This window comes from Pantherophis guttatus, chromosome 18 (genome assembly GCF_059756535.1).
Source record: "Pantherophis guttatus breed Tessera chromosome 18, ASM5975653v1, whole genome shotgun sequence".
Classification (NCBI taxonomy): Eukaryota; Metazoa; Chordata; class Lepidosauria; order Squamata; family Colubridae; genus Pantherophis; species Pantherophis guttatus.
Window position 1 is genome coordinate 792,702 of NC_142080.1, and position 21,841 is coordinate 814,542.

General features: G+C 50.7%; 2 protein-coding genes across 7 annotated transcripts in view; one reads left to right on the forward strand and one right to left on the reverse strand.

Moving 5' to 3' along the window:
• ANXA9 (annexin A9) lies at positions 1-11,209 on the reverse strand. Of its 4 annotated transcripts, XM_060694254.2 has the most exons (14): positions 10,935-11,209; positions 7,586-8,202; positions 6,530-6,841; positions 6,149-6,245; positions 5,650-5,852; positions 5,224-5,337; positions 4,375-4,459; positions 3,690-3,769; positions 2,900-2,959; positions 2,694-2,793; positions 2,386-2,481; positions 1,767-1,825; positions 1,181-1,303; positions 1-742 (listed from the first exon to the last, which is right to left on the reverse strand). In XM_060694254.2, exons 3-14 carry the CDS (start codon positions 6,569-6,571, stop codon positions 680-682), a joined length of 1,122 nt encoding a protein of 373 aa, XP_060550237.2. In that variant the 5' UTR covers positions 6,572-6,841; positions 7,586-8,202; positions 10,935-11,209; the 3' UTR covers positions 1-679. The 4 variants fall into 4 exon arrangements, with proteins under 4 accessions (XP_060550237.2, XP_087737544.1, XP_087737545.1 ...); XM_087881418.1 differs by lacking the exons at positions 7,586-8,202; positions 10,935-11,209 and adding an exon at positions 6,938-7,471; XM_087881419.1 differs by lacking the exons at positions 3,690-3,769; positions 4,375-4,459; positions 10,935-11,209 and having other exon boundaries at positions 7,586-10,426.
• Positions 10,367-21,841, forward strand: part of CERS2 (ceramide synthase 2) — a 19,959-nt gene continuing 8,484 nt past the window's right edge. The window contains exon 1 of one of the 3 annotated variants that reach the window (XM_087881412.1): positions 10,367-10,705. The gene's annotated coding sequence lies outside the window, so the exon portion shown is untranslated. Of the gene's footprint in view, positions 10,706-10,877; positions 11,017-17,537; positions 17,768-21,841 lie in introns of those variants that run through there. The other 2 variants (XM_087881413.1, XM_087881414.1) reach the window with 2 other exon arrangements.

The following is a 21,841-nucleotide window of genomic DNA, read 5'->3' on the forward strand; positions in this document are numbered from 1 at the left end:
TGGTGGTGGTTTTATTTTATTTTTTACAAGCAACGTTTCAGTTCCCGGGAAGGGGATTTTTTTTGAGGGGGGGGTGAAGGGGAAAGAGGAAGGATGTGTGGGTTGCACAGGCATATGGGGTGGGGCTGTGGCGGATGGGTTGGGGGTCCATTGACTGGAGGAAATGGGACTGAAGGAAGAAGAAGCAGAGCTGTTGAGGTGGAATGTAAAGTAGAAAAGCCTTTTTCTAGCAATCTAAGCCCCCTAAAATGCCATCAGACTGAAGTTGTATCTACTCCAGGGTCCGATTTTCCAAACTGGCCAATGAGAAGCCCGCTGGCAATTCCCGGCAGCTATTCAGAGGTAGATTGCTCCTGATGCTGGAGGCTCTATCAGTCTTCACTGATTATTATCCCCTGCTTTTAAACTCTTGACCCACAGTTTGTTGTAAATACCTGGCAAAACTTGCAGGTCTCTAAATTCCCCCCACGGCCCCTCAAACCCCTGCAAAGCATCAGAAGAATTTGGGCTGGGAGAGAGGCAGAAACCCGTCCGACCGGTCAGGCTGAATTCCGCAGCTGCCTTCCGGGGGGCTCCTTTGCAACTTCGTGGTGAGGCAGCTTCGCTGGAAGGAAAAGCTGGAGGGTTTTTCAAGGTAGACTGCCTCTGGACGGGGAGGATCCTCGGCTGGCAGCGTGTCTCAGAGATCTTCCGCCTTGCATAAACCAAGCAAAGCCGCCTGGTGTTCGCCTTGCGTTTCCGCCTGGAGGGGGTGGGGGCAAGGAGGAGAGTTTGGGGCAACCCCATCTGGAAATAAAGGGGTCGGTCCAGGAAAAATGGGGTGCTTAATTCCCACAGTGGGGGGGGACCATTTTCTGTATCTTTTGGATTCTTTTGTAGTGAAGGTACTTCTGCTGGCCCCCAAACTTTTAACTTGCAAATAGACTGCTCCTACAAATGGAGGTTCTGTTTCTGATGAGTGGGGCAATATAGGGAACGGACAAGGCCGCAAAAAAATTGGCCTGCTTGACCAAGAAGCTTGAGGCCAGCCTACCTTGCAAGAACGTCGTGAGAATAAATTGGAGGGTATCCTGGGTGGGTGGGGGTCCTTCCCACAGTCCCTGGGGGCCTGTGGCTGGCACTTGGGGTCTGTAATGTGCCCTTGAAACTCCCCCCCACCCAATACTACCCAGTGCTTTACCTTAATGAAGGAGTAGAGCGAGATCCCGTAGCGCCTCTTGAACTCGGTGCGGATGCTGAGAAGGTCTATCTCGCTGCGAGAGATCATGATTCGGACGGCCGTCCGGGGGTTACGTCCTGCTTCCTGGGATAAAACGACAATCGCCTTTGGAAAGTTGTAAACTGCCCAGAGACCGGGCGGCCAATAAATTTAATAAAAATAATTTAAAAAGCTGGAAAGCTGTGCAAAGCAAGAGTCGAACTCGCTTCTTTGCCCCACAGACGGTGCATGTTTCATACTCTCCTTCGATTGTTCCCAAGCCAGGCTGCGAAAAAGGACTACAGAGTCCATCTCTGCCCTTCTCTTTCAGAAGGAGGCTTATGGGCTTTCATTTGGGGAAGGGGTCTTGATGCGGGGGGGGTGATGGCCAGTCAGCGGGGGCTCATTTCCCCCAGAGGAGACCCTTGTGCACCGTCTGGAGCAGCTCAGCCGGTCTCCTGTGCGAATGACGACCAGGAAGCAGAACTGGGGGGTTCTGGGTAGCCCCGATGGGGCTAAGGGGGGTGGGATTTGGGAAGGGGCGGGCACCAAAAGGAGAGACCCTCACCGTAATGGCCGAGTGGAGCTTGGTGGCAAAATACAGCGGTGTGTTTCTTAGGAGGGAAACTGCAAGAAAGATTTTTTAAAAAATAATTACAATTATTTTTCTTGTTGTTCTGCTCCCTTCCTATTTCTGGGCTGAAATGCTGTAGGGAAGTGAACTGCACAAGTTGAATATCTGCCTGGCAAAGCACTCGCCGACAGAGACGGGAAGGAAGGCCGGCTAAGCAGAACAGATCTGGTTTAAAACTTGCACATCAGCTTGCAAAATTCCCAAGCCCAATTTATGCTAAATGTTCCTTGCTCAGCTAGTTTGGGGAGAAGGAGGAGGAAGAAGCGGATTTAAGCGGCCTTCCAACCCTCTCTTAACTCGGAGCCAAAGTCCCACGAAAGCCGTGTTGAAATAGGATCAAGAGGGCTAGCAACTTGGATTTTTGGAAGCAACGAAAAACGAAGCTTCTCGGATCTTATTCCGGGTATTCTCAGTGCAGGCTGTGCAAAACAAGAGGCAGCTGAGGTTGAGAGGTCTCCTGAACATGTGCAGAAAGCAACCCCACCTCCCCAATTTAATCCAGATTAAAAAAAGGGGGGGCCTCTCAAACTCCCTACATCTGGGGTGCACCTACCCAGCGTTAAACCCGCTTCCCGGAAGTTTCCTTGGAAATGTTTCTCCATAATTTCTTCAACTGAGATTCCGGTCATCTCCTGGTGCCAGCTGAACACTGGAAGAAAGGCAAGGGAAAAAGAGGGTTTTTTTTTTAAAAAAAAATAATAATTATAGGGGGAAGACTGCCCCCTTTGTGCCTTGAAATTGCCAGGTTTTCTTTAGCTTTGGAGCGGGCAGCCTCCCTAGCCCGGTCTGGCCTGAAACATTAGCACGTTTGGGGATGCCAGCGTGGTGAAACGCGACCACCTGGCACAGGGTTGGCCTTGCCTCTCCTCAAATGTTCGGAGCTGCGTTGAGACAGGATCCGGACCCACTCGCTCTCCTCCAGGCGTCCGGCGTCCCCACCGTCGGCTGCGTCAGACAGGGCCTGGGGGAGAAGCCCGGGGGTTTGGGGGATGCCGGAAACGGGCCCTGAGAGGAGCCCCAGCATGGAGGGGACCCCGAAGGGAAGAACCCTGATATCCCCGTCTCACTTTTGAATCTTGCCGTATCAAGACGTAATCGATCGTCCCCGAGTAGCGTTCCCGCTGGCCCTGTGGAGAAGGACGGCGTGAAAAAGTCAGCCGGGAGGCTTTGCTGCAAAATAGATGTGATTTTCCTAAACGGTGTCAGGCCAAACAGTTTGGGCTTAAAAAGGACAAGCTGTGGAGAGCATTGAATGTTAGAAAAGCACCCCACATCTCGGGTTCTTACAAAGGGACCCTGAATTGTGTATTGTATTGTATTTGAATTGCATTGCATTGCATTGATAGCTTTATAAATTGTATTTATTACCCTGTTTCCCCTGACAATAAGCCCAATCGGGCTTTTGAGCGCATGCGTTAAAATTAACCTCCGCCCCAAAATAAGCCCTCCCCGAAAATATTTAAACAGAGCTGGAAAAGACGGCAGGAGGAGCCCCATCTTGCTCCATGCGCCCCAAAATAATAAGACCTCCCCGAAAATAAGGCCAAGCGCTTATTTCGGGGTTCAAACAAATATAAGACAGGGTCTTATTTTCAGGGAAACACAGTATATGTTGTTATGTTATGTTATGCTATGTTATGTTGGGTTAGGGTTAGTATGTTATGTTAATTTTATTTTATACTTTTATAAATTATATGATATGATATTTGTTATGTGATATTATATTATTTTTATTTATTTTATTTTATAGTGTTATCAATTATATTACATTGTAATATATTTTTTTATCTTATTTGATAGTCTTATTTTATTCATTTTATTTTATTCATTTTATTTTCTCTTGATTTTATTTATTACCTTGATCAGGGCGAGAAGAAGGTCTCTAAAGCCTCCGGTGGCACCAGAAGCAATGTCCTTTCCCAAATCGGATTTGAAATCTGTACAAGTGGAAGAAGGGAGAAGGAGGGAGTTTTAGCTCTCCACACCCAAGCAAGGAGGGGAGGGGTACGTGGGTTTCCCTTCCTGAGAAAATGCTCCGAGGTAGACTGCTCTTGCCCAAGGGGGCTCTGCAGTAAGCTCAGAAAAGAGACAGAGGCTTTCTTGGCGCCTGGGGAGGGCGAAAACAGCCTTCCCCACCCCCCAGAGGCCCTCCGGAGGCCAGAAACAGCCTCCGGTGGGCCCGGAAGGCCTGAAAATTAGCTAGCCAGTGCACACTGGATCTGAGGTAGACTTCAATTCCCAGAATTCCCCAGGCAGCACAGCTGGCTGTGGTTGGAGTTGAAATTCACAAGTCTCAAAATAGTCAAAGTTGGACATCCCTGGTCTATATGAATGCTCAACGAAGTAAAAAAAAAAAACACTTTAAAAGTCAAAGCTCACGATTGTATCGTGTTGCGGGGAGTTCCGCAGGCGTGAAAAGGAGGGCAAGTCCAGCTTCCCTTGCTTTTCCAAGTTTATCAGGCAACTTTCTCTCCTAGCAGCTCCCCTCTCCCATTTCTCTACCTTTTAAAGAACAAGCAGATAAGTTTTATTTTTTTTTTACCCTGTTTATAATAAGCCAGCATTTCCTGAAGCTGTTTTGCCGTTCGAGTGGAGGTGATTTCAATCAGGGTTTCCACCTCCAGACCCTGGAAAGGAAATGTGACCCAGGTTAGGAAACGGCAATTGTCGACTTCGTAAGATGTGTGTATGTGTTTTGTGCCCCCGTCCACTCTGCAGGGTTTTTAGCGAGGTTGGATTAATCTTCCGTTAATCTTCCTAGGGTTGATTACAACGCTCGTCTCAAGACTGGTTGTGTCTTTGCAAACTCCTGTATTTATTTATTTATTAAATTGTTGCATTAAATTATTAAATGAAATTACCATGCATGGAAAGTGCCCTTAAAAAGGACTGGGAATTAAAAGAAAACCACCAATCTTAATTCCTCCCCAACCCTTTTTAAAATGGAGAAAACACTTATTAAAAATGGTTGTTTATGAAAATCTGTTGGGAGGGGGAGAAAAGCAGTGGTGGGTTTCCATTTTTTTTACTACCGGTTCTTTGGGCGTGGCTTGGTGGGCGTGGCAGGGGAAGGATACTGCAAAATCCCCATTTCCTCCCGATCAGCTGGGACTCGGGAGGCAGAGAATAGATGGGGGCGGGGCCAGTCAGAATTTTTACTACCGGTTCTCCGAACTACTCAAAATTTCTACTACCAGTTCTGCAGAACTGGTCAGAACCTGCTGAAACCCACCTCAGGAGAGGAGATACTTCAAGAGCTGAGTCCCCCTCAACCAATTCATCCCAAGGTCCTTTTAAAATCAGATGTACAACCTGCTCCACTTCATGTTAAAAACTGGGGTGGGGAGGATTCCTTGGCAGAAATGGGGTGCCCCTCTTTGGAAGGGGGTACCTGCAATCCTGCCTGGATTTCATGGGCATCGTACTGAGCTGCTGGACAGAGCAAAGCCCTGATTATGGTCTCAAACTGGCTGGGAATCACGGCTTCCAGAGTTTTCAGCAGGCCCTAAAAAAAGAGAGAAGACTAAGAGAAATTTGGGGAGACCTCACCCCCCCCCCCAATAGAGCAGAGACCCTCAGCCAAACATATCATGGCCAGGAAAGAGGCTGAGATATATTGATTTAGTTTCAATGGAACCCATAGTTTGCTGGCTCTGCCCTAAAAAAAGACTCTGAACAGTCTTCAAGGGCTCTCCCCTACAACAGCACATTGCAGTAGTCTAAGACAAAGTGAGCGCTTTGCCCATTTTCTTTCCTTTCCTGGAAGGGCCACAAATTCCCTCCCACCCACCCTCAAAAAATCCCCTCCTGGCCTAACCTGTTGGGTGAATTCGAGGAAGGCTTCCGCAATTTGCTGCCGATGCTCGCTGCTCCGACTGGTCAGCAGGTCAAGGATGACCCCGCAGTCCACACCTTTGGGGAGACCCGGGGGCCCCAGTTTTAGCCGAGGCCTCCAAACCAGGAGTTTGCAAACTCTGCTCCGGCCCCTCGAGTCAGCTGTGCTCCCGGAAGAGTCAAAATCTGCATATGCAATTTGTCTATATATCAAAAGCCTCATTATCATAATGATTTTCTCACGCTTATGCTGGGGTTAAATTTATGCCTCCCGTCACCGTATTTCTCTGGGCAGATGATCTCCAACCGTCCACTTTCTTTTTAGGATGACACAAGCCCTTATCTGGATGTTCCAACTCTAGGATATTTGTTGGGATCCGATGGGGTAGTTGAACTGTGTCCTGTTGCGAGTGCAACTCCCACCTCACAGGGTGGTTGTACGGATGCAGGCGAGGGGGAAGGGAAGGGGCGGGGGGGTTTACCTTCACCACTGATGGCCTGGAAGAAAGTCTGGGCATCTTTGGCTGCATCAAAATTCAGGTGAGGTCGGATCGTTCCCAAGGTGCCCCACATGGCCGTCTAGGACAGAAAGGACACAGCAGTTTGGACCCTACGATGTTTAAATTCTGCAGACCTCACGAAAGCACAATGTTAGAGTCCGTTGACTGTTTTCATTTGCGTGGTGGGTAGGAAGATTCCTTTGGCTGCAAACCACCTGATCTGGATGACCAAGCCTCCACTGGCCAACTGCAGTCTACCTGAGAGACGTTTTCTATCCATTCCCTCCTCCTTAGGGGGTAGCACCTTGCAAAGGCCTCAAAATACTCTTTCTAGAAAAGAAGTTGGATTCGGTGGCACCTCACCTTTTCGGCCAGTGGCAACTGCTCCAAAATTTCATCGGCCATGGATCGCTGCTCCAGCCGGTTCCTTGCACACTTGCCAAGCTGTGGAGGGTGGGGTGGGGGGAGCCCCACTTAGGCAGCCCCCCAGCAAGTCATCTCTGGCTGCTGCAAAAAGGCGAAGAGCCAGAAACCCCCAGTTCAAGCTAAAATAATGGGGGGGAAAGGCAATACAGGTAAGGAATTACTCTAGGAAATGCTCCGGGGGGGGGGGGGCAGCAGCCGAGGGGTTCCGAATTTGAGGAAGGGGGGGGGAAGAGGGTGCCCAAGAGGAACCTGGAAAGGAAGAAAAAGAAATTCCAGTTTTAGGCAGAAACACACAGGCTGAATTTCTAGAAAGGAGGGGCTGCAGAGGGATTTGGAGAAACGCACCTTGAGGTCTTCCCAGTTGCTTGAAAGAAGCCCCTTCTGACCCCCTCCCCAGGACCAAAAGCCCCCTCCCCAAAAGGAAGCTCTCTAGGCGGGCGCTCCACCGGAGGAGCTGCGCGCCAAAGCTGCTGCTGCTTCTTCCTCCTCGGCGGCCCCCAAAGGCGGCGGGGCGGGGGTGGCAGCAGCGGCTCTGGCTCCCCCCAGGGCGGGTGGGCAGCCAACCAGCGCCGAGGCAGCCTCGGAAAAACCAGTCTGGGCTGTCGCTTCTCCAGCCGGGCTGCCGAGTGTCGCCAGTTCGGCGGGTTCTTTGCCTGGCGGAGCGCCCCTGCAGCCGTGGGGCGTCCGGGAAAAGCCGGGCGGCCCCGCGACAACGACGCCGCCCGGGGGGAGGGGTTGAAGCCCCACCAGACCGCAGGGGACCCCCTCTTTCCCCAAAGACCCCCCTGGCAGGATGCTCTCTCTTCATTCGGGCCGTGGAGAGGCGCTGCCCTGAAATCGCGTCCTGGAACACGCTCCCTTCTCTTCCCAGCCTCTTTTGCTGGACTGGAACTCAGCACCTGGAAAGGGTGATCCCCCCCCCCCAGTTCCGCTGGGAGAAGGGAAGATGGGCATCCGGCGAATGGGGCGCCTGAATCGTTTCTGGAAGGTTACCTGTCCGGCAAGGAGAACCCCCCCGAGGCAGCAGCCTTTCCCACGTGCTCGCTTCCAGCCGTCAGAAGGCGAGACCCCCAGAAGAACTCGCGGGTTCCAGCTTGGGGTGAAGTCCCGACTCGGCTCTTCCCATTCTCCGCGGGCAAAATCAGGCCAGCAACTTTGATGAAGAGTCTCGTTGCGCAGGATGAGGAGGTTCCTTGCGCAAAATGCTGGGCAGGAGAGAGCAATGCTCTTTGTGTGTGCGCCTGATGCTTCTTGGGATGAAAAGGATGCTCTTGGCGGATTTCTGGATTGATTAGAAACTCGTGCTTGGAGTGTTTTCCTTCCTTTGGAGGGTTGGCGAGAAATCGCCTGCGCTGGGGGGCAAATCTCGCTTCTGAAATCTTCCTTTGCAGCCAGTTTCCTAACAATTTAAAATCCAGTTTTGCCCTGGACAGTTAAAAAAGAAGAAAAAACAAAAAAGAGCGAGGAAGTTGTGCTGTTCCGACATTTCCCACTAGGCGGCGTTGTGGACTTTCCTTCTGAGGGCGCAGTCCCTGGCTGAGCCACCAGAGGGCAGCACCTCCCTGCTCTTCATCCAGGTAGTCAGTCTTTCTCCACTTTGAGAGCTCTTCCTAGATGGGAAAGAAGAATCAATTCAGGTTTTTCTTTAAAACGTGTTTTTAACGCTGGGTGGTGGTGGTGGTGTCTAATTCATTGACTCCTTAAGCAGAGCCTCCTGTCCAGGAGCAGTCTTCCTTCCATGACTAACCAAGCAAGAAGAACAGCCCTGCCCCTGGGCCCAGTTTGGCAGGAATATCCCACTCCCCTTTCTTCCGTCAATTCCTCCAGGAAAATCAATGAAATTGACAGCTCACACAAAGGAAAAATCTTGACTGGCTTCTGAGCTGGCCCGGTGGCATTTCCGCCTGGAATTCCTGGACCTGGATGGTGGAATTCCTACCTGCCACCAGCAAAAATGGGCCTGGCAATTGGGATGACCCGGACAAGAGAAGGCAGGTGCACCCTGCAAATCTCAGCCTGTTCAGCTTTTTATTTCTGTGCTGCAAATCCCTACGGATAGAAAATTATGCTCAGAGGACATCCGTTAAGGAAGCCAAACAGCTGCGCTCGCTAATTTCTTTTTCCATTGGAATCATTAAATTTTCCTCTTCCTCCGTGGACTCTCAGCCTGCTTTCTCGGTTGCTGCAAGAATCGTGCAGGTTCTTCCTTGACGGGATTTCTGGGGATTTTACTGCAGAGGATTATTAAGGATTGGTCAAGGTGTTTCCTTGGAGGAGTGCAGGGTGTGGCATTTAATCGGTCAGCCTCCGCGTGGCATTGAGCGGAGTGTTTCCAAACACAGCCACGACGGTAATCAGTTTTTAATTAACGGAGGTGACTAAATAAGTCTAGAGAGACAAAGGCACATCGCTGGGACTGGGATTAAACCCGTTTGTAATCTAAGTTGGCTTTTGTGGGATCTTAATTCTGACAGGGCCAGAATACAATTGCGCTCTCCAGTTTAACAAGCTGTGAAATTATGCCCAAATCCCAGCCTTTTATCTGCCTTTCTTGGCGTCTTGATCATTATTGGGGTTTATTTTTATGAAGACGCTGCCCTTCCAGACCGACTTACAAAAGAACAGGACTTTTAAAAAGCCCCAAGTACAATCCCATTTAAAATACTGTCAAAAATAAACGTTGGTTTATTTTTAAGGTGGGTTTATTTTATTTATAAAGCGCTGTTACTGGCAAAGGGTTTTGCTTTTATGTTGATTAGTCTTTTAACTATTTTTCAATATAATATAATTAGCCTCCAAGAAATTTCAGCCTTCAAGTGTGGAAAATGTTCAGATTTTAAGCAGGATGAATGAGGCCTTATAGCAAGGACCAGAGGGGAGGGGGGGTTTCTTATAATTGTATTTGGGAGCTGCAGAACTGGGCCTATTTTTCCAACAAGAGAGTTTCAGAAACATTGGGAAAACAGGGGAAAAGCAGTGGTTATTTTTTTTGAGTTTTTCAGTGGAAAAATACACGCACCCCACCCCAAAGCTCATAAAACCAACACCCTGCCCCCTTTGTACATAGGAAAGCTTTTAAATGTATTTAAAAACTTTGGCTGTTATGCTGGATGTTTTTAAGGATCCCTGCTGCAACGTCCTCCCGGTTTTATTTTAAACGTAGATTTGGGGGGCAGAGTAGGGGGTCCGGGCAGCTTCAGAGAGGCTGCCTGCTTGGCTGAAAGATCCATCTTCTTCCTGCTTCCCAGGTGGACAGACCCCCCCCTTTCTGTAGCTTTCACGGATGGGGTTCAGCGAAGGATGCTGGGAGAGGGGGGGCACCACTTCTCATCCCCCTCCCCTTTCAAAAAGAGACAGGCTGAAATGGGGGACCCCTCCCCGTCTGTCAGGTTTTCCTAACTCCTGCCCAGTTCCGGCTTTAAGGTATTTATAAACGGTCATAAAAGCAGGATAAAGGAATCCAATAAATAAACAAACTTTCCCCCTCCCCATCACCTCTTCTGGGCGCCCCCATTTTTCGGTGCATTCCTGATTTGGGGGGGGGGCAGGGCAGCCCCATTTCAACCTTGAGCCCCAAAGCCGCTCTTAAGGAAAAGTTCTCTTCCCCCTCCCCCTCCCCCAGCAAATGCCTAAAGGGGGAAGGGGCTTCCCACCGGCCCCCTGGTCCAGCAGCCCAGCCTCCCCCCTCCCCTCCTTTCCGGCCCCTTGGCGAGAAGTCACGTCGGAAGGGATGACTCAGGCGGGGGGGGGGGGCAGCCGCGAGCCCCTCCCTTGCGGGTCGCCCCCCCCCCATGTCGGGCAGCCGCTCCCTCCGCCCCTCCCTCCCCCTCCCTCCCTGGCGCAGCGCTCGACTGGAAGGCAGGCTGGGCCGGGAAGCCAAGCGGGGCGGGGGGCCCGTGGGGGGAATGGCTCTTTTGTCCCGGGCGGGGCCCCTGCGCTGATCCTGGGCCGCAGCCCCCAAGCCCCCCCCTCTCCGTTCGCAGCAGCGAGTGACTGCGGCCCCCGCCAGCCCTCCGGCCAAAGGCGGCCAAGCGAGAGCCAGGAGAAGCGGCCCTTGCAAGGCCAGGAAGGCCGGGACGCGCCCAGGGGGCTTCGCCGCCGCCGCCCAAGGAGGTGAGCGCCGCCCCGGGGAGCCGGGGCCCTTTTGGGGAGGGGGCTCCCCGCCGTCCCCAGGCGCAGGAAGCGGAGGGAGGCAGGGCGGACGGCTCCTTCGCGGCAGAGCAGCGGGAGAAACCCGCCCAAGGAAGCGGGCCTGCAGGCTCCCCGCCCCGGGGGCCCCTTTCCACGCGGAGCGGGCGGGGGCGGGGCCTCCCTCCCGGCCTCCCCCACCGCCGTGACTAACTTCCACGTGGGGGGGGCTGCCGCTGCTCCGCCCCCCCCGAGCCTTCCGCTTCCGAGCCTTTCCCGGATCCGCCGCGAACGAGGTAAAAGAGCCCCCGCCCCGCCGGGCTCCCCCCCCGTTTCTTCCGCCCCCCCCGTCCTTTGGAGGCCCCCCCCTTTGGGCAGCGGAGGAAAGTCCCGGCAGGAAAAGGGCTTGTGCGCGGCCAGCCCCCCCCTTCCCCAAGGCCGGGGGGGGCGACAGGAGGGCGGGGGGAGGGGGCTGCGCCTCTCTCTCTCTCTCCCCCTCCCCCCATTCCGCCTCCCTCCCCCCCCGCCCCGTCGCACAAGGACCGCTCGGGGGGGGGTGGGGGGGCGGAAGGAAGGAAGTTGGCCGGGAGTTTTTTCTTCGCCTTCAGGCCCGGCCCGGCTCTGAGGTCGGGAAACGGGCTGGATTTGGGGGGGGGGAATAAAACAGGGGTGCCCGGAAAAGCTTTGCAGCTGCTTTGCTCGTGGAAAGAGTGAAAACTCTCCCAAGGGATATCTCTCCTTTCTTTCTTTCTTTCTTTCTTTCTTTCTTTCTTTCTTTCTTTCTTTCTTTCTTTCTTTCTTTCTTTCTTTCTTTCTTTCTTTCTTTCTTTCTTTCTTTCTCTCTCTCTCTCCCTCTCTCTCATCTATCTATCTGCCTGTCTATCTTTTTCTTTCTCTTTCCTACCTTCCTTCCTTCCTCTCTCTCTTACTTGTTGATCGACTCACCCTCCAGCCCGGCGCCCCCCCCCTCCTGCTTTGCTGGTGAAAATCCTCCTGCCCACAATGGCTGCTTGTCCCGGCCTGGCCCTCGCTCCACGGAGCCCTGCGCTGCCCCGGCCTCTGGCCTCCACTGCCCTGGGGTGGGGGGGGGGAGAGAAATGGAGTCCCCCCCCTCAGTTTGGAAAATGCCCTTTTCTGCACCCCTCCCCCCAACCCACCCAGCTGGCTCTCCGATCCAGGAAGTGCCCTGCTTCCCCTGAGGCCTGCAGGCACCCAGCGGCTTCCTTCTGCAAAAGGCTCCGTCTGGGCCAAGGCCGTAGGTAGAGGAAACAAGCCTTCTTTTGCTGGTAATTATCCAGCAGGCCGGCTGTGCGGCGTTGGAAACCTCTCCCTCCGGCTCTCCCCGAGGGTGGGAAAAGAGACATCCAGGGAGTGAGGGAAAGGAGAGGCCCGTGGAAGAAGAGCAGGGCTCCCACCCTTCCCGAGCATCTTCAAGCGGGGCAAACTGGGACATGGCCTGGATGGGCAGGAGGAACCCACCCTCTCGGATTTGGATCCCCCCCACCCCCACCCTCAAACCAGCCTTGGCAGAAAGAAGCTCGGCCTGCGATCTGGACTTGAGCGAGTTGGGCAAACTTGGCCAAAAAAGAAAAAAAAAAAAAAACTACTGAGAAAAACTGGTTAGTTGCGGTGAAATTTCGTGGAGGTTCCTGGGAGCACGTCTGCTTGAGATAGAAACTTTCCAGGGGGGGCGGGCAGCAGGGTGGGGTGGGGAGAGACAGGCTGTGACATCCTCTACTCCTCCATCCAGAAAAAGGCAAGTCTTGTGGCCTCTTTTTAACCGACACCAAGCTGAAAGTGTGCAATTTAACCACTGAGGTGTAAAGCTACGAGAAACTCACCCTCCTTGGTGGTGCTTTGGCCTGGATTTTTCCCGTGGCAAATTGTAGGGCCGTGATGGCAAACCTTGTCAGGACTGAGTGCCCAAACCGGAATGCATGTGCTGGAGTTGGCTGGCGTGCACGTGCCTGGTTTTTGGCCATTTTCAGAGCCGTTTCTAGGCCATTTTTCAGGCCAAAAACAGCCCTGAAAATGGCCACAAAACAGCCTGGTTCTTGGCTGTTTTCACCCTGTTTTCCAGCACTCCGGCACCTGCGAAGACCAGGTGGCCAGCACGCATGCGCGCGCTGGAAACCAGAACAACAGCTGGCAACGGCGCGTGTGCCCACAAAGAGGCCTCTGCATGCCACCTCTGGCACGCGTGCCACAGGTTCACCATCACGGTTGTAGGGTAATCTCTTTGTAGGAATCAGGCCGCCTCCATTCCAGCAGAGGTCAATTATCTAGACTTTGGGGAGCCTTAATTTCTTTGCCCTTTGAGCAATTGGTTTTCCAGGCTAGGCTGCCTCTGAAGGTGGAGGCTCCATTGAATTACCCCCATTAAGTTCCCTTTCTCTTTAGCAAATGGCCCAGGGCAGAGGCTGCCTCTCCTGCTGCATTCCACTTTCTAAAACATCTCTTGGTGATTGTAACACACTGTACCTTCCAGCCCTTTAACCTCAGATTTTCCCAGGGATCTGTCTGTATTTCATCACCAAATTTCTTAGCCACCCTTAGCCACATTCTTAATCTAGTCATCTCTCTTTCAAATGTCCACAAAAGTTTATTACACATTTTAGCAGCTCCTCCTCGGTGCACAATTGTACTTCAGATCCTGTCTTGTCTTTGCTCTGGGGGGGCCTTTCCCTCCATTTTGGCCCCCTTTTTTTGGATAACGGTCAATCAACAGCTGTCCTCTTCCTGCTATTAATTGCTCTCAGTTCGATTTTAAATTCATCCTGATGGTTTTCCAATAATTCCTGATGCGTCCACCAATTCATCTTCCTCCGCTGTTTGCCTTCTACCATGTGCTCCTCGAGCCAAGAGCAACTTGAGCTTATCTCTCTATTCCAGGTTCTCAATTTGGCATGCCTAATTAAAACAATTTTTTAAAAAGTCTGCCTTAATTTTAATTTCATCGGACCATAAACGTCCATGCCACCGAAATACACCTTCAAGTTGTTGTTGTTGTTTACTGGTGGCGATTCTAAAAATCAAACCCCTGGACTTAACTTTGATTTGATTTTTCCTTCGTTACCTTATTTTTTGTGGTTAAAACCCACACCCTATTTAGATGGGGGCCCACGGTTTGAGAACTTTGCACCCTCCAAAATGCTGGAGTCAGCAAATATATACCCAGGCAGGCCCTTATCTCAGACCCTTTAGTGTCCTGTTCCCAAATACCTAAAAATAGTTGGAACAGGGTACAGCGGAGAGCTGTATTGCAATGCCCTCGGTGCGAACCACAAATGCAAAACACTTCAGAGATAGCTCCTTGTGTTTTGCTTAACACTATTACTTTGTAGACGATCGTTGCTTAACTTTGTAGAACTGTATCGGCTGCCACTGATACATTTCTGCGGAGGAATTAAGTCTTGGGATAACTTCATCGTCCCTTTAAATGTACACGAATCGGCGTACATTAAAATGAAATTTCGTTGCAAGCGGCTCTCAAGTTATTGTCATCTGCACCTCTATTGTAACTGCCAGCTTGCCTTCCATGGAGAATCTGTATAGCTCAGGAATCCAGGAAGAGGGCTGAGAAAATATCTACAGACCCCTCAGATCCTGGACATAAACTTTTTCAACCTCTTCTCCCAAGATGACGCTATAGGGCAGGGGTCTCCAACCTTGGCAACTTTAAGACTTGTGGACTTCAACTCCCAGAGTTCCTCAGCCAGCAAAGCTGACTCTGAGAGTTAAAGTCCACAAGTCTTAAAGTTGTCAAGGTTGGAGACCCCTGCTAATAGGGCATTGCACGCCAAAATAACCAGACAGAAAAACAATTTTCCCCCTATGCCATCCATCTGCTAAACAACTAATTCCCACAACACTCTGTATGCCCTGGGAGGTTGAATCACTTAGAGGAGACGTATTATCCTTCTACCTTCCCTCTTACCTATTTCCTTTGCTTCTTCTTTTGTTGTTTGTATCTCATGACCTATGTTGATTGACTATTGTTAGGTTTGTCTCTTTCAATTTATGACGATTGTGCTTTGTGATAATGATTGTGGTTTATCCCCCGTTGTTTGGGTGTACAGGGTACAGAGAGCTTGTGTACCTGAGACAAATTCCTTGTGTGTCCACTCACACTTGGCTGAGAAAGAATTCTATTACGAATGAGACCGGACAGCCATTTGACCAGAATGCTATCCGGTCTCCTGCCGTAAGCAGGGGGTTGGACTAGAAGACCTCTGAGGTCCCTTCCAGCTCTGAGATTCTATGTTTGAGAAGGTTTCTTCTCCCTGAGCAGAGAAAGAGTGATGTGTGGAAGCGACAACTGGATACTCCTAAGGTGATCTGCAGGTCTTGTGAATTCTCGGTGTTTTGCAAACAGCCGATTCTCTGTGGGAAAAGAGGTTTTCTATGCAACAAGGAAGGGATGCAGTGGCTCAGTGGCTAAGACGCTGAGCTTGTCGATCGAAAGGTCGGCAGTTCAGCGGTTCGAATCCCCAGTGTAACGGGGGTGAGCTCCCGTGACTTGTCCCAGCTTCTGCCAACCTAGCAGTTCGAAAGCAGGTAAAAAATGCAAATAGAAAAATAGGGACCCCCTTTGGTGGGAAGGGAACAGCGTTCCGTGCGCCTTTGGCGTTGAGTCATGTCGGCCACGTGACCACGGAGACGTCTTCGGACAGCGCTGGCTCTTCGGCTTTGAAACGGAGATGAGCGCTGCCCCCTAGAGTCGGGAACGACCAGCATGTATGTGCGAGGGGAGCCTTTACCTTTATGCAACGAGAAGGAGGATGCTACACACCCACACCGAGTGTGATTGTCTTTGTGTTCCTGGTAAAGCCTGGTTACTTACAATGCCCTGCCCCAACCAGGTGTCTGCTGAAGGTCTTAGATTACAATTCCCACGTCTCTCTTCCTTTGCCTGCTTTGGAACAGGCCAACCCACCCTGCCATGCGGCGGCTTTCGCACAGCCCGCGAAGCTGGGCCCTCAATCACTCGGGTGCAGGCCGCGTGGGCCTTACCCAGCTGGGGGTTGAGTAAATCTTGTGCCAATGGGGAAACCCACAAATGTGATCAACGCAGGTTAAACCTGTTGCCTGAATCTGGCCGTGTCATGCCCGGATCTTACTCATGGCGATGGGCTCACCGGGCTAAGGGTTAAAGGAGAGGAGAGGTTTTCAGAGACTGCAGTCCCAAAACTCATAAAAATTGAAAATCCTGGAAGGGACATAAAATAAGGGAAGTTGTTTTGTTTCCTGAGGGTTTCAGGGCCGGCGAAGAGGACAAGGGAAACGGAATCAAAGAAGCCTGATCTCTCTTGGACATAAGTGTCTTTAAACCTAGGGGCTGGCCTTCTTCTCTAATTGGCTCTCCTCTCCAGATCTTCTCTTTTCACGTGGCAGGGAGTTCCATAGTTCAGAGCTGCACTATGTGAGATTCTCGGGTAGTGGCCTCCATTCTGAATCCCCCGTCCTTCCAGTTCGCTGGATGGGGTTGAGCTTAGACCAAGGGGAAACCGAAATGATTTCTTTGCATCGGTGATCTGCCGCAATCTTCTTCCCCTTCCTTCTTTCCTTCTCTGGAATAAGCGCCTATTTGATACCGCTGCTCTGTCCATCAGTCCGTTGTGCCTCTGGGTGAGTCCCTGTTCCGGGTGAGAGGGTCTGTCCTGGCCCCCTGATCAGAGGATTGACTGGCGGCGTCTGTTAAGCCATAAGATGCCTTTCTCCTCCTAGATGCAATTCCAGGCTCTGGTGTTTCCCGATCTTGGACTTTGATAATTGCCTAGAAATTTAAGAATTTGGGGACTTTCTGGTTGCCTTCAATGGGGTTTTTCAAAGAGCCAGGGCCTGTTCTGAGGCTTCACACACTTCTTAACTTCTCCCCTCCATCCAGGGAATGTCTTTAGTCCAGCGGTCAAATTCAGGTCCGGCCTGTCTCGCTCTCCGCCTGGAAGCTGTGCAACATGGGTGTGCAAGTTTTGAGTCGGGGGTAGCTGGAAGCCCATAAATGGATGTGGCTAGAAGTGGCCATATCAAAGCCAGAAGATGTTTTCATTGGGAAGGGTGGCACATTTGACGGCTCATATTTAAGAGTCGTGTTGTTGTTTTAAAAGCACCCCAGGGCAGGACAAGAAATAATGGAAGGAAGCTCACGAAGGAAAGATCCCACGTGGAGCAAAGGAGAAATTGTCCGATAGTGAGGACAATTAATCAGTGGAACAGTTTGTCTTCTCCTCTTCCCTTCTGGATTTGGCAGTTTTGTCTACCTATCGAGTCCTTTCCAAGGTAGCAGATGTATGGATTATTACACTTACTCATCTCACTGCACTACTCTTGTACTTAACTCCTGGCAGCAGACTTCATTAATCCTCCTCCTCCTCCTCCTCCTCTTTTCCCCACAACAACCACCTTGTGAAGTGGGTTGGGCCCAGTGACTGTGACTGGCCCAAAGTCATCCAGCTGGCTTTGATGCCTAAAGCGGGATTAGAACTTGCCGCCTCTCTGGGTTTCTAGCCCAGCGTTTCTTAACCACTAGAACAGAGCATTTCCCTGATCCTCTTCAAAGAGAAAGAGATCTCAGCCAGAAAAAGGGGCAACCTGGCATATTCTTTTGAGAGGGTGGGGGATCGACTCCGGAGCCGACATGCCAAGGAACTCAGCCTTCCTTTCCTGGCGGAGCTGCCTTTGAAACTCGCCCAACTCCACGGAAACTTTGCGGGCTGATGGGCCAGCCAGACGCTCCTGGGGATTGCTCAAGCCACAGAGGGGGTGGCTGGCGGTGGGAAGCCTCTCCCCTCCTCTGACTTGGAGGGAGCCTGCGATTGTATCAGGCATCTATTTGTTGTGGTGCTGGGAGCAGGGCTGAACTCCCGGGGCACTCCCGGGGTGGAGCCCCAATCAGCTGGCTTGAAAGCAGGGCGAGGAACCCGACGCCTACAGCTGCCGCGGGTGCTGGGATAGCCCGCATTAAAGCTGCCATTGAAGTGCAGCGAGGCCACCTGGAGTGCTGAGCTTCCCAGCTGGATTCTGGCGTGGAGCAAAACTCAGATCCAGGTGAGGAGGAAGAGGAGGAGGAGAGAGAAAAAACGGGGGGGGGGCATTTGTTTCCTCCCCAGTTTGCATTTAGCCCCATTTAACCAGGCTGCGGGGAGGGGGCCCAGCTTGGAACGGTGACCCTCACTTTCCCTCCCATACAGAAACCGTCTTTTTCCTCCGCCGGGGTTGCCTCGCTGCTGAATCTCTTTGCGTACAGATCCAATGTTTGCACAGGACCCGTGTCGGCCACCCGTGGAACTCGATTCTTTAATTTGCTCAAGGGAACCAGAAAAACTTGCCACCGGCAATTGCCAAGGATTAGGAATGAGTGACGTTTTGGGAATCTGGTGGAAATGGAAGTCCGTTTCCTCTAGGAGGCGCTGTGCTGCACTCTCCTTTGAACTAAAGAGAGGAAACTTTTAAAAATAAAATAAATTCGTCCAAAAGCTTTGTTTGGGAAATTTCAGGGACTTGCTTTTTGTGGTTGTAAAGGATCGTTTTTGTAGTCTTTAACACACCTGAAGCGTGAGAGAAGGCAGATGGAAAAGTGTGTGTGTGGGGGGTGTCTTCCTTTCCTGGGAGGCCGGAGTGGATTGGCCACAGAGGCGATGCGGAGATTGTGATACTTGTTACTTGTTTGTTTTTCTGCTCTTTCCTTCTTGAGCTGCTTGAAAGCTGCAGATGGACACTTGTGTTTTGGGTTGGGTTGCTTAAGTGGGGCAAACCCCCCTTGCCTGCCCCAACATTTGGGGAGAAGAGGCGGACAGATTTTTTTCTTTAACCTTTCTCGAGGAATCTCTTCCCGAGCCTTCCCAAGCATCATTTTCTTCCAAAGTTCCTTTTTCTTTCGGGCCCGGGACAGTTGAAAACAGGGATGGCTATGTTGTAAGTTTGTTTCCAGCACATAGTCTCAACAAACAGGCATTGTTTGCGATGCTTGGAAGGTTTTGCAAAGAACTGAAACTCTCTGTGAATTTTTATGTCCGTTGGCTTGTCTGTTTGCTTCGGTTCCTTATTTGCAAACTCGGTTGTTTCTTGGTGACTGTTTCCAGCACCGGGACTCTTGAAGCAGGGCCAAGAGTGTCTTATGTGTGTCCAAGAAGAAACTGGCAAGTTTTTCCAGTAGCAGGAAGTCCCAAAGGCAAGGAGCCATGCCTAGCTGGCTAAGTCTTCAGAGATCAAGACCTAATAATTTTGAGTTGGGTAAAGAAAAATATTTTTACACCGGCACGAGGGTTAATTTTCTTTGGCGTTGAGCCATGCCGGCCACATGACCACGGAGAAGTCTTCAGACAGCGCTTTCTCTTCGGCTTTGAAACGGAGATGAGCACTGCCCCCTAGAGTCGGGAACGACTAGCACGCATGTGTAGGGGAACCTTTACCTTTACCCAATTTTTTAAAATGAAAACTTGAAAGAGTCTGACCATGACGTGTTGTTATTTTTTCCCATGATCTTTGGTGCCTGAGGTTCCACCAGCCTGTCCTTTCCTTATCCATCCTCATAAGGACTAGGAACTTGTCTCTAATGCCAAAACGATCAGGAGCCTTTTGACGGGCCTTGCTTTAAATTGCGGTTTGCTTGTCCCGTTTTTTTATGGAACATTTCTGTAAGCTGTGAGTCACTCTGGAATCGGCCAGCGCAAAATGGAAAAAAACCAACATGTAAAGAAATGAATACTGTGGAGTTGTCGGTGCTCTGTGAGCCGGGCTCTTTGCAGATGTTTCATGACCCAACAGGATCAGTATCGATTTCGGTAGTGAATAAATATTCTCCAACAAGACCACGGCTATCGATTGCAGGCCTGCTTTGAGACACCGATAAGGGAAAGTAAGGACAATTAATATATAGCTTGTTCCTTATCAAAACGAGGGTGGGAAAGGCCAGATATTCGGAGTTCTGGAATTTCATCTCCAAAATTGGCACTGCAGCTTGTAAGTCAGAGATCCGCCTTCCTGGGCTGCAGGCGGTTTAGTGGGGAGGCTCACCCACAAACACACACTGCTTTGAGAGCAGCCTGGGAGACCAAAAGCAGAGAAGGTTAAGTTGCAAACCAAACTTAAGTTATGGCTTGTTTCCTTAGGGGTTCGTGAACCAAGATTCACGCTTAAGAATATGAGTTCCTTTAAGCGTGTTTGTGTTGATTGTGTGTGTGTGTGTGTGTGAGAGAGAGAGAGAGAGAGACCGAATGCCTCACTCCCATTGGCTGTGGCAAGTGGCATCCGAACAATAGCCAATGAATCGAAGGATTGTGTTGCGGGCACAATCACACATTGTACGGATTGTGTTATTCATGCAGGCCAGGCCTCCATGCCTACGGGTGAACTGAGGTGGTTGATGCTATTTGATGTGGCCAAGTCTTGCAATTTAGGTTTATCCATCAATTTTCCCTTCCCTTCTTTCCATCCTCCGAGCTCTGAATCGGGTGGATAATCCTTTTTTTCCCCCTGTCTTTCAAGTGACTTCAAATTCTCCTTCCTTTGACAGTAAGGAATAGGTGGGACTTTGCATCTAAGGTGCCCCAAATACCGGCTCTAACAGACCTTTTAATTCCCTTTTTCCATGTTTGCACTTCTTCGCTTTGATTTTAAAAGCTCGCCAGTGCAACCGCTTCGCTGGAATAGGCTGTGGATTTTTATTTATCTTTTTCCTGATTTCCTCCCCCCCACCCCCCAAATAACGGAAATGAGATCAGGCAGAATTTCTAGAAAGGAAAAAGACTTTTGAATCCGGGCCCCTAAATTGTGGAATATTCCTCTGCACTCAGAAAGGAGTGATTAGTGGATGGTTTCCCCCACATCAACCAAAATGTGTTTGTTTTTCCATTTTCAAACACGGGCCTTGCTAACAATTGTGCATTCCTCCCCCCCCCGCCCCTTCCTTTTAGCTTTTTACTGCCTCCTGCACAGTTTTACGGCTCTAAACTGCATCTCTCTCCCTCCCTCTCCTAAAAAATTGGGGTGAAAATAATTTTTTAAAAAATAATTTAAAAAGCTTTCTCCCCTTTCAGCAGCCAGTCGGGGTCAAAGGTCAGAGGGCGAAGGTTTGGGGATAGATGTGGGAATGCTCCTTTGGGTTTGATTTCCTGGCTCTTTTCTTGGGAAAGGTTTTTAATCTATTTATTTGGATGTAAGGTTGCAATGCAAAATTTGCAACGGGCAAAACCTTGATAGGGAAGGTGGAACACGGTGTTCTGCCCTCTGCTCTGGGGAAAGTGTGGGGAGGATGAGCCAGGTGGGCGTCTTTATCCACCCCTGGCCGGAGCAGAGTCCAGCTCCCAAACCTTTGCCCCTCACGTGGAAGGAAGGTTGGGTTTAACAATCACATTTGCATGAAGCTGCCAGGACAGGACTGCTGACTGTTTCCCTCGTGAGCCATTGTGTGGAAAAAGCAGTCCGATCTAACCCCAGCCGCGCGGAACGGAGTCTGCATCTCCTGGTGGTCTCCTTTCCAGGACAAAGTAGGCTCAGAGAGTCTCCTGCCAGGAAGCAACTGCCTAGGTCAAGGGGGAAGCTGGATTTGACGTGGAATTTGGCTGCTGCTGATTGAAGGGACCCACCCCAGGCTCACTCCAGTGGCTTCGTGGTCTGTTTGGGCATCCATCCATCCATCCCTCGATTGGCGGTCTTTGAATGGGGGGGGGGATGGGAAGGAGATAAAATTAACTGGGTGCTTTTGGAAAACCTGAAAAGGGGAAATTGTGGAAAAACAAGGAAGTTGGCAGAGGGTTATGTTTTGATTCACTTTGTATTGGAATGACAGGATAAAAACCTGGATTTTTTTTTTTTTTTCTGGCTTTGATACAATTTGAAAACTATTCTCAGCTGTGTTAGCTTGTTAACATGCGAGGAGATGCAACATGTAGCTGATTTATTCATCAATACACGGATGAAACGTAGTATCCGGTACAGGGGAGGTGGAAGGGAGGCTGAGGACTGCATCCCAGCCTTTTTAGAAGTTAATCTGAATTTTAATGAAAGGTAAAATGATTGGATGGGAAAAAGAATCGGAGGCGGGTTCGAATCGAGAGAGAGAGCAGGGAGGCAGCTGTGAATTGGCCAGGCTGTAATTCTGAAATGGGTGGATTTTTTGGG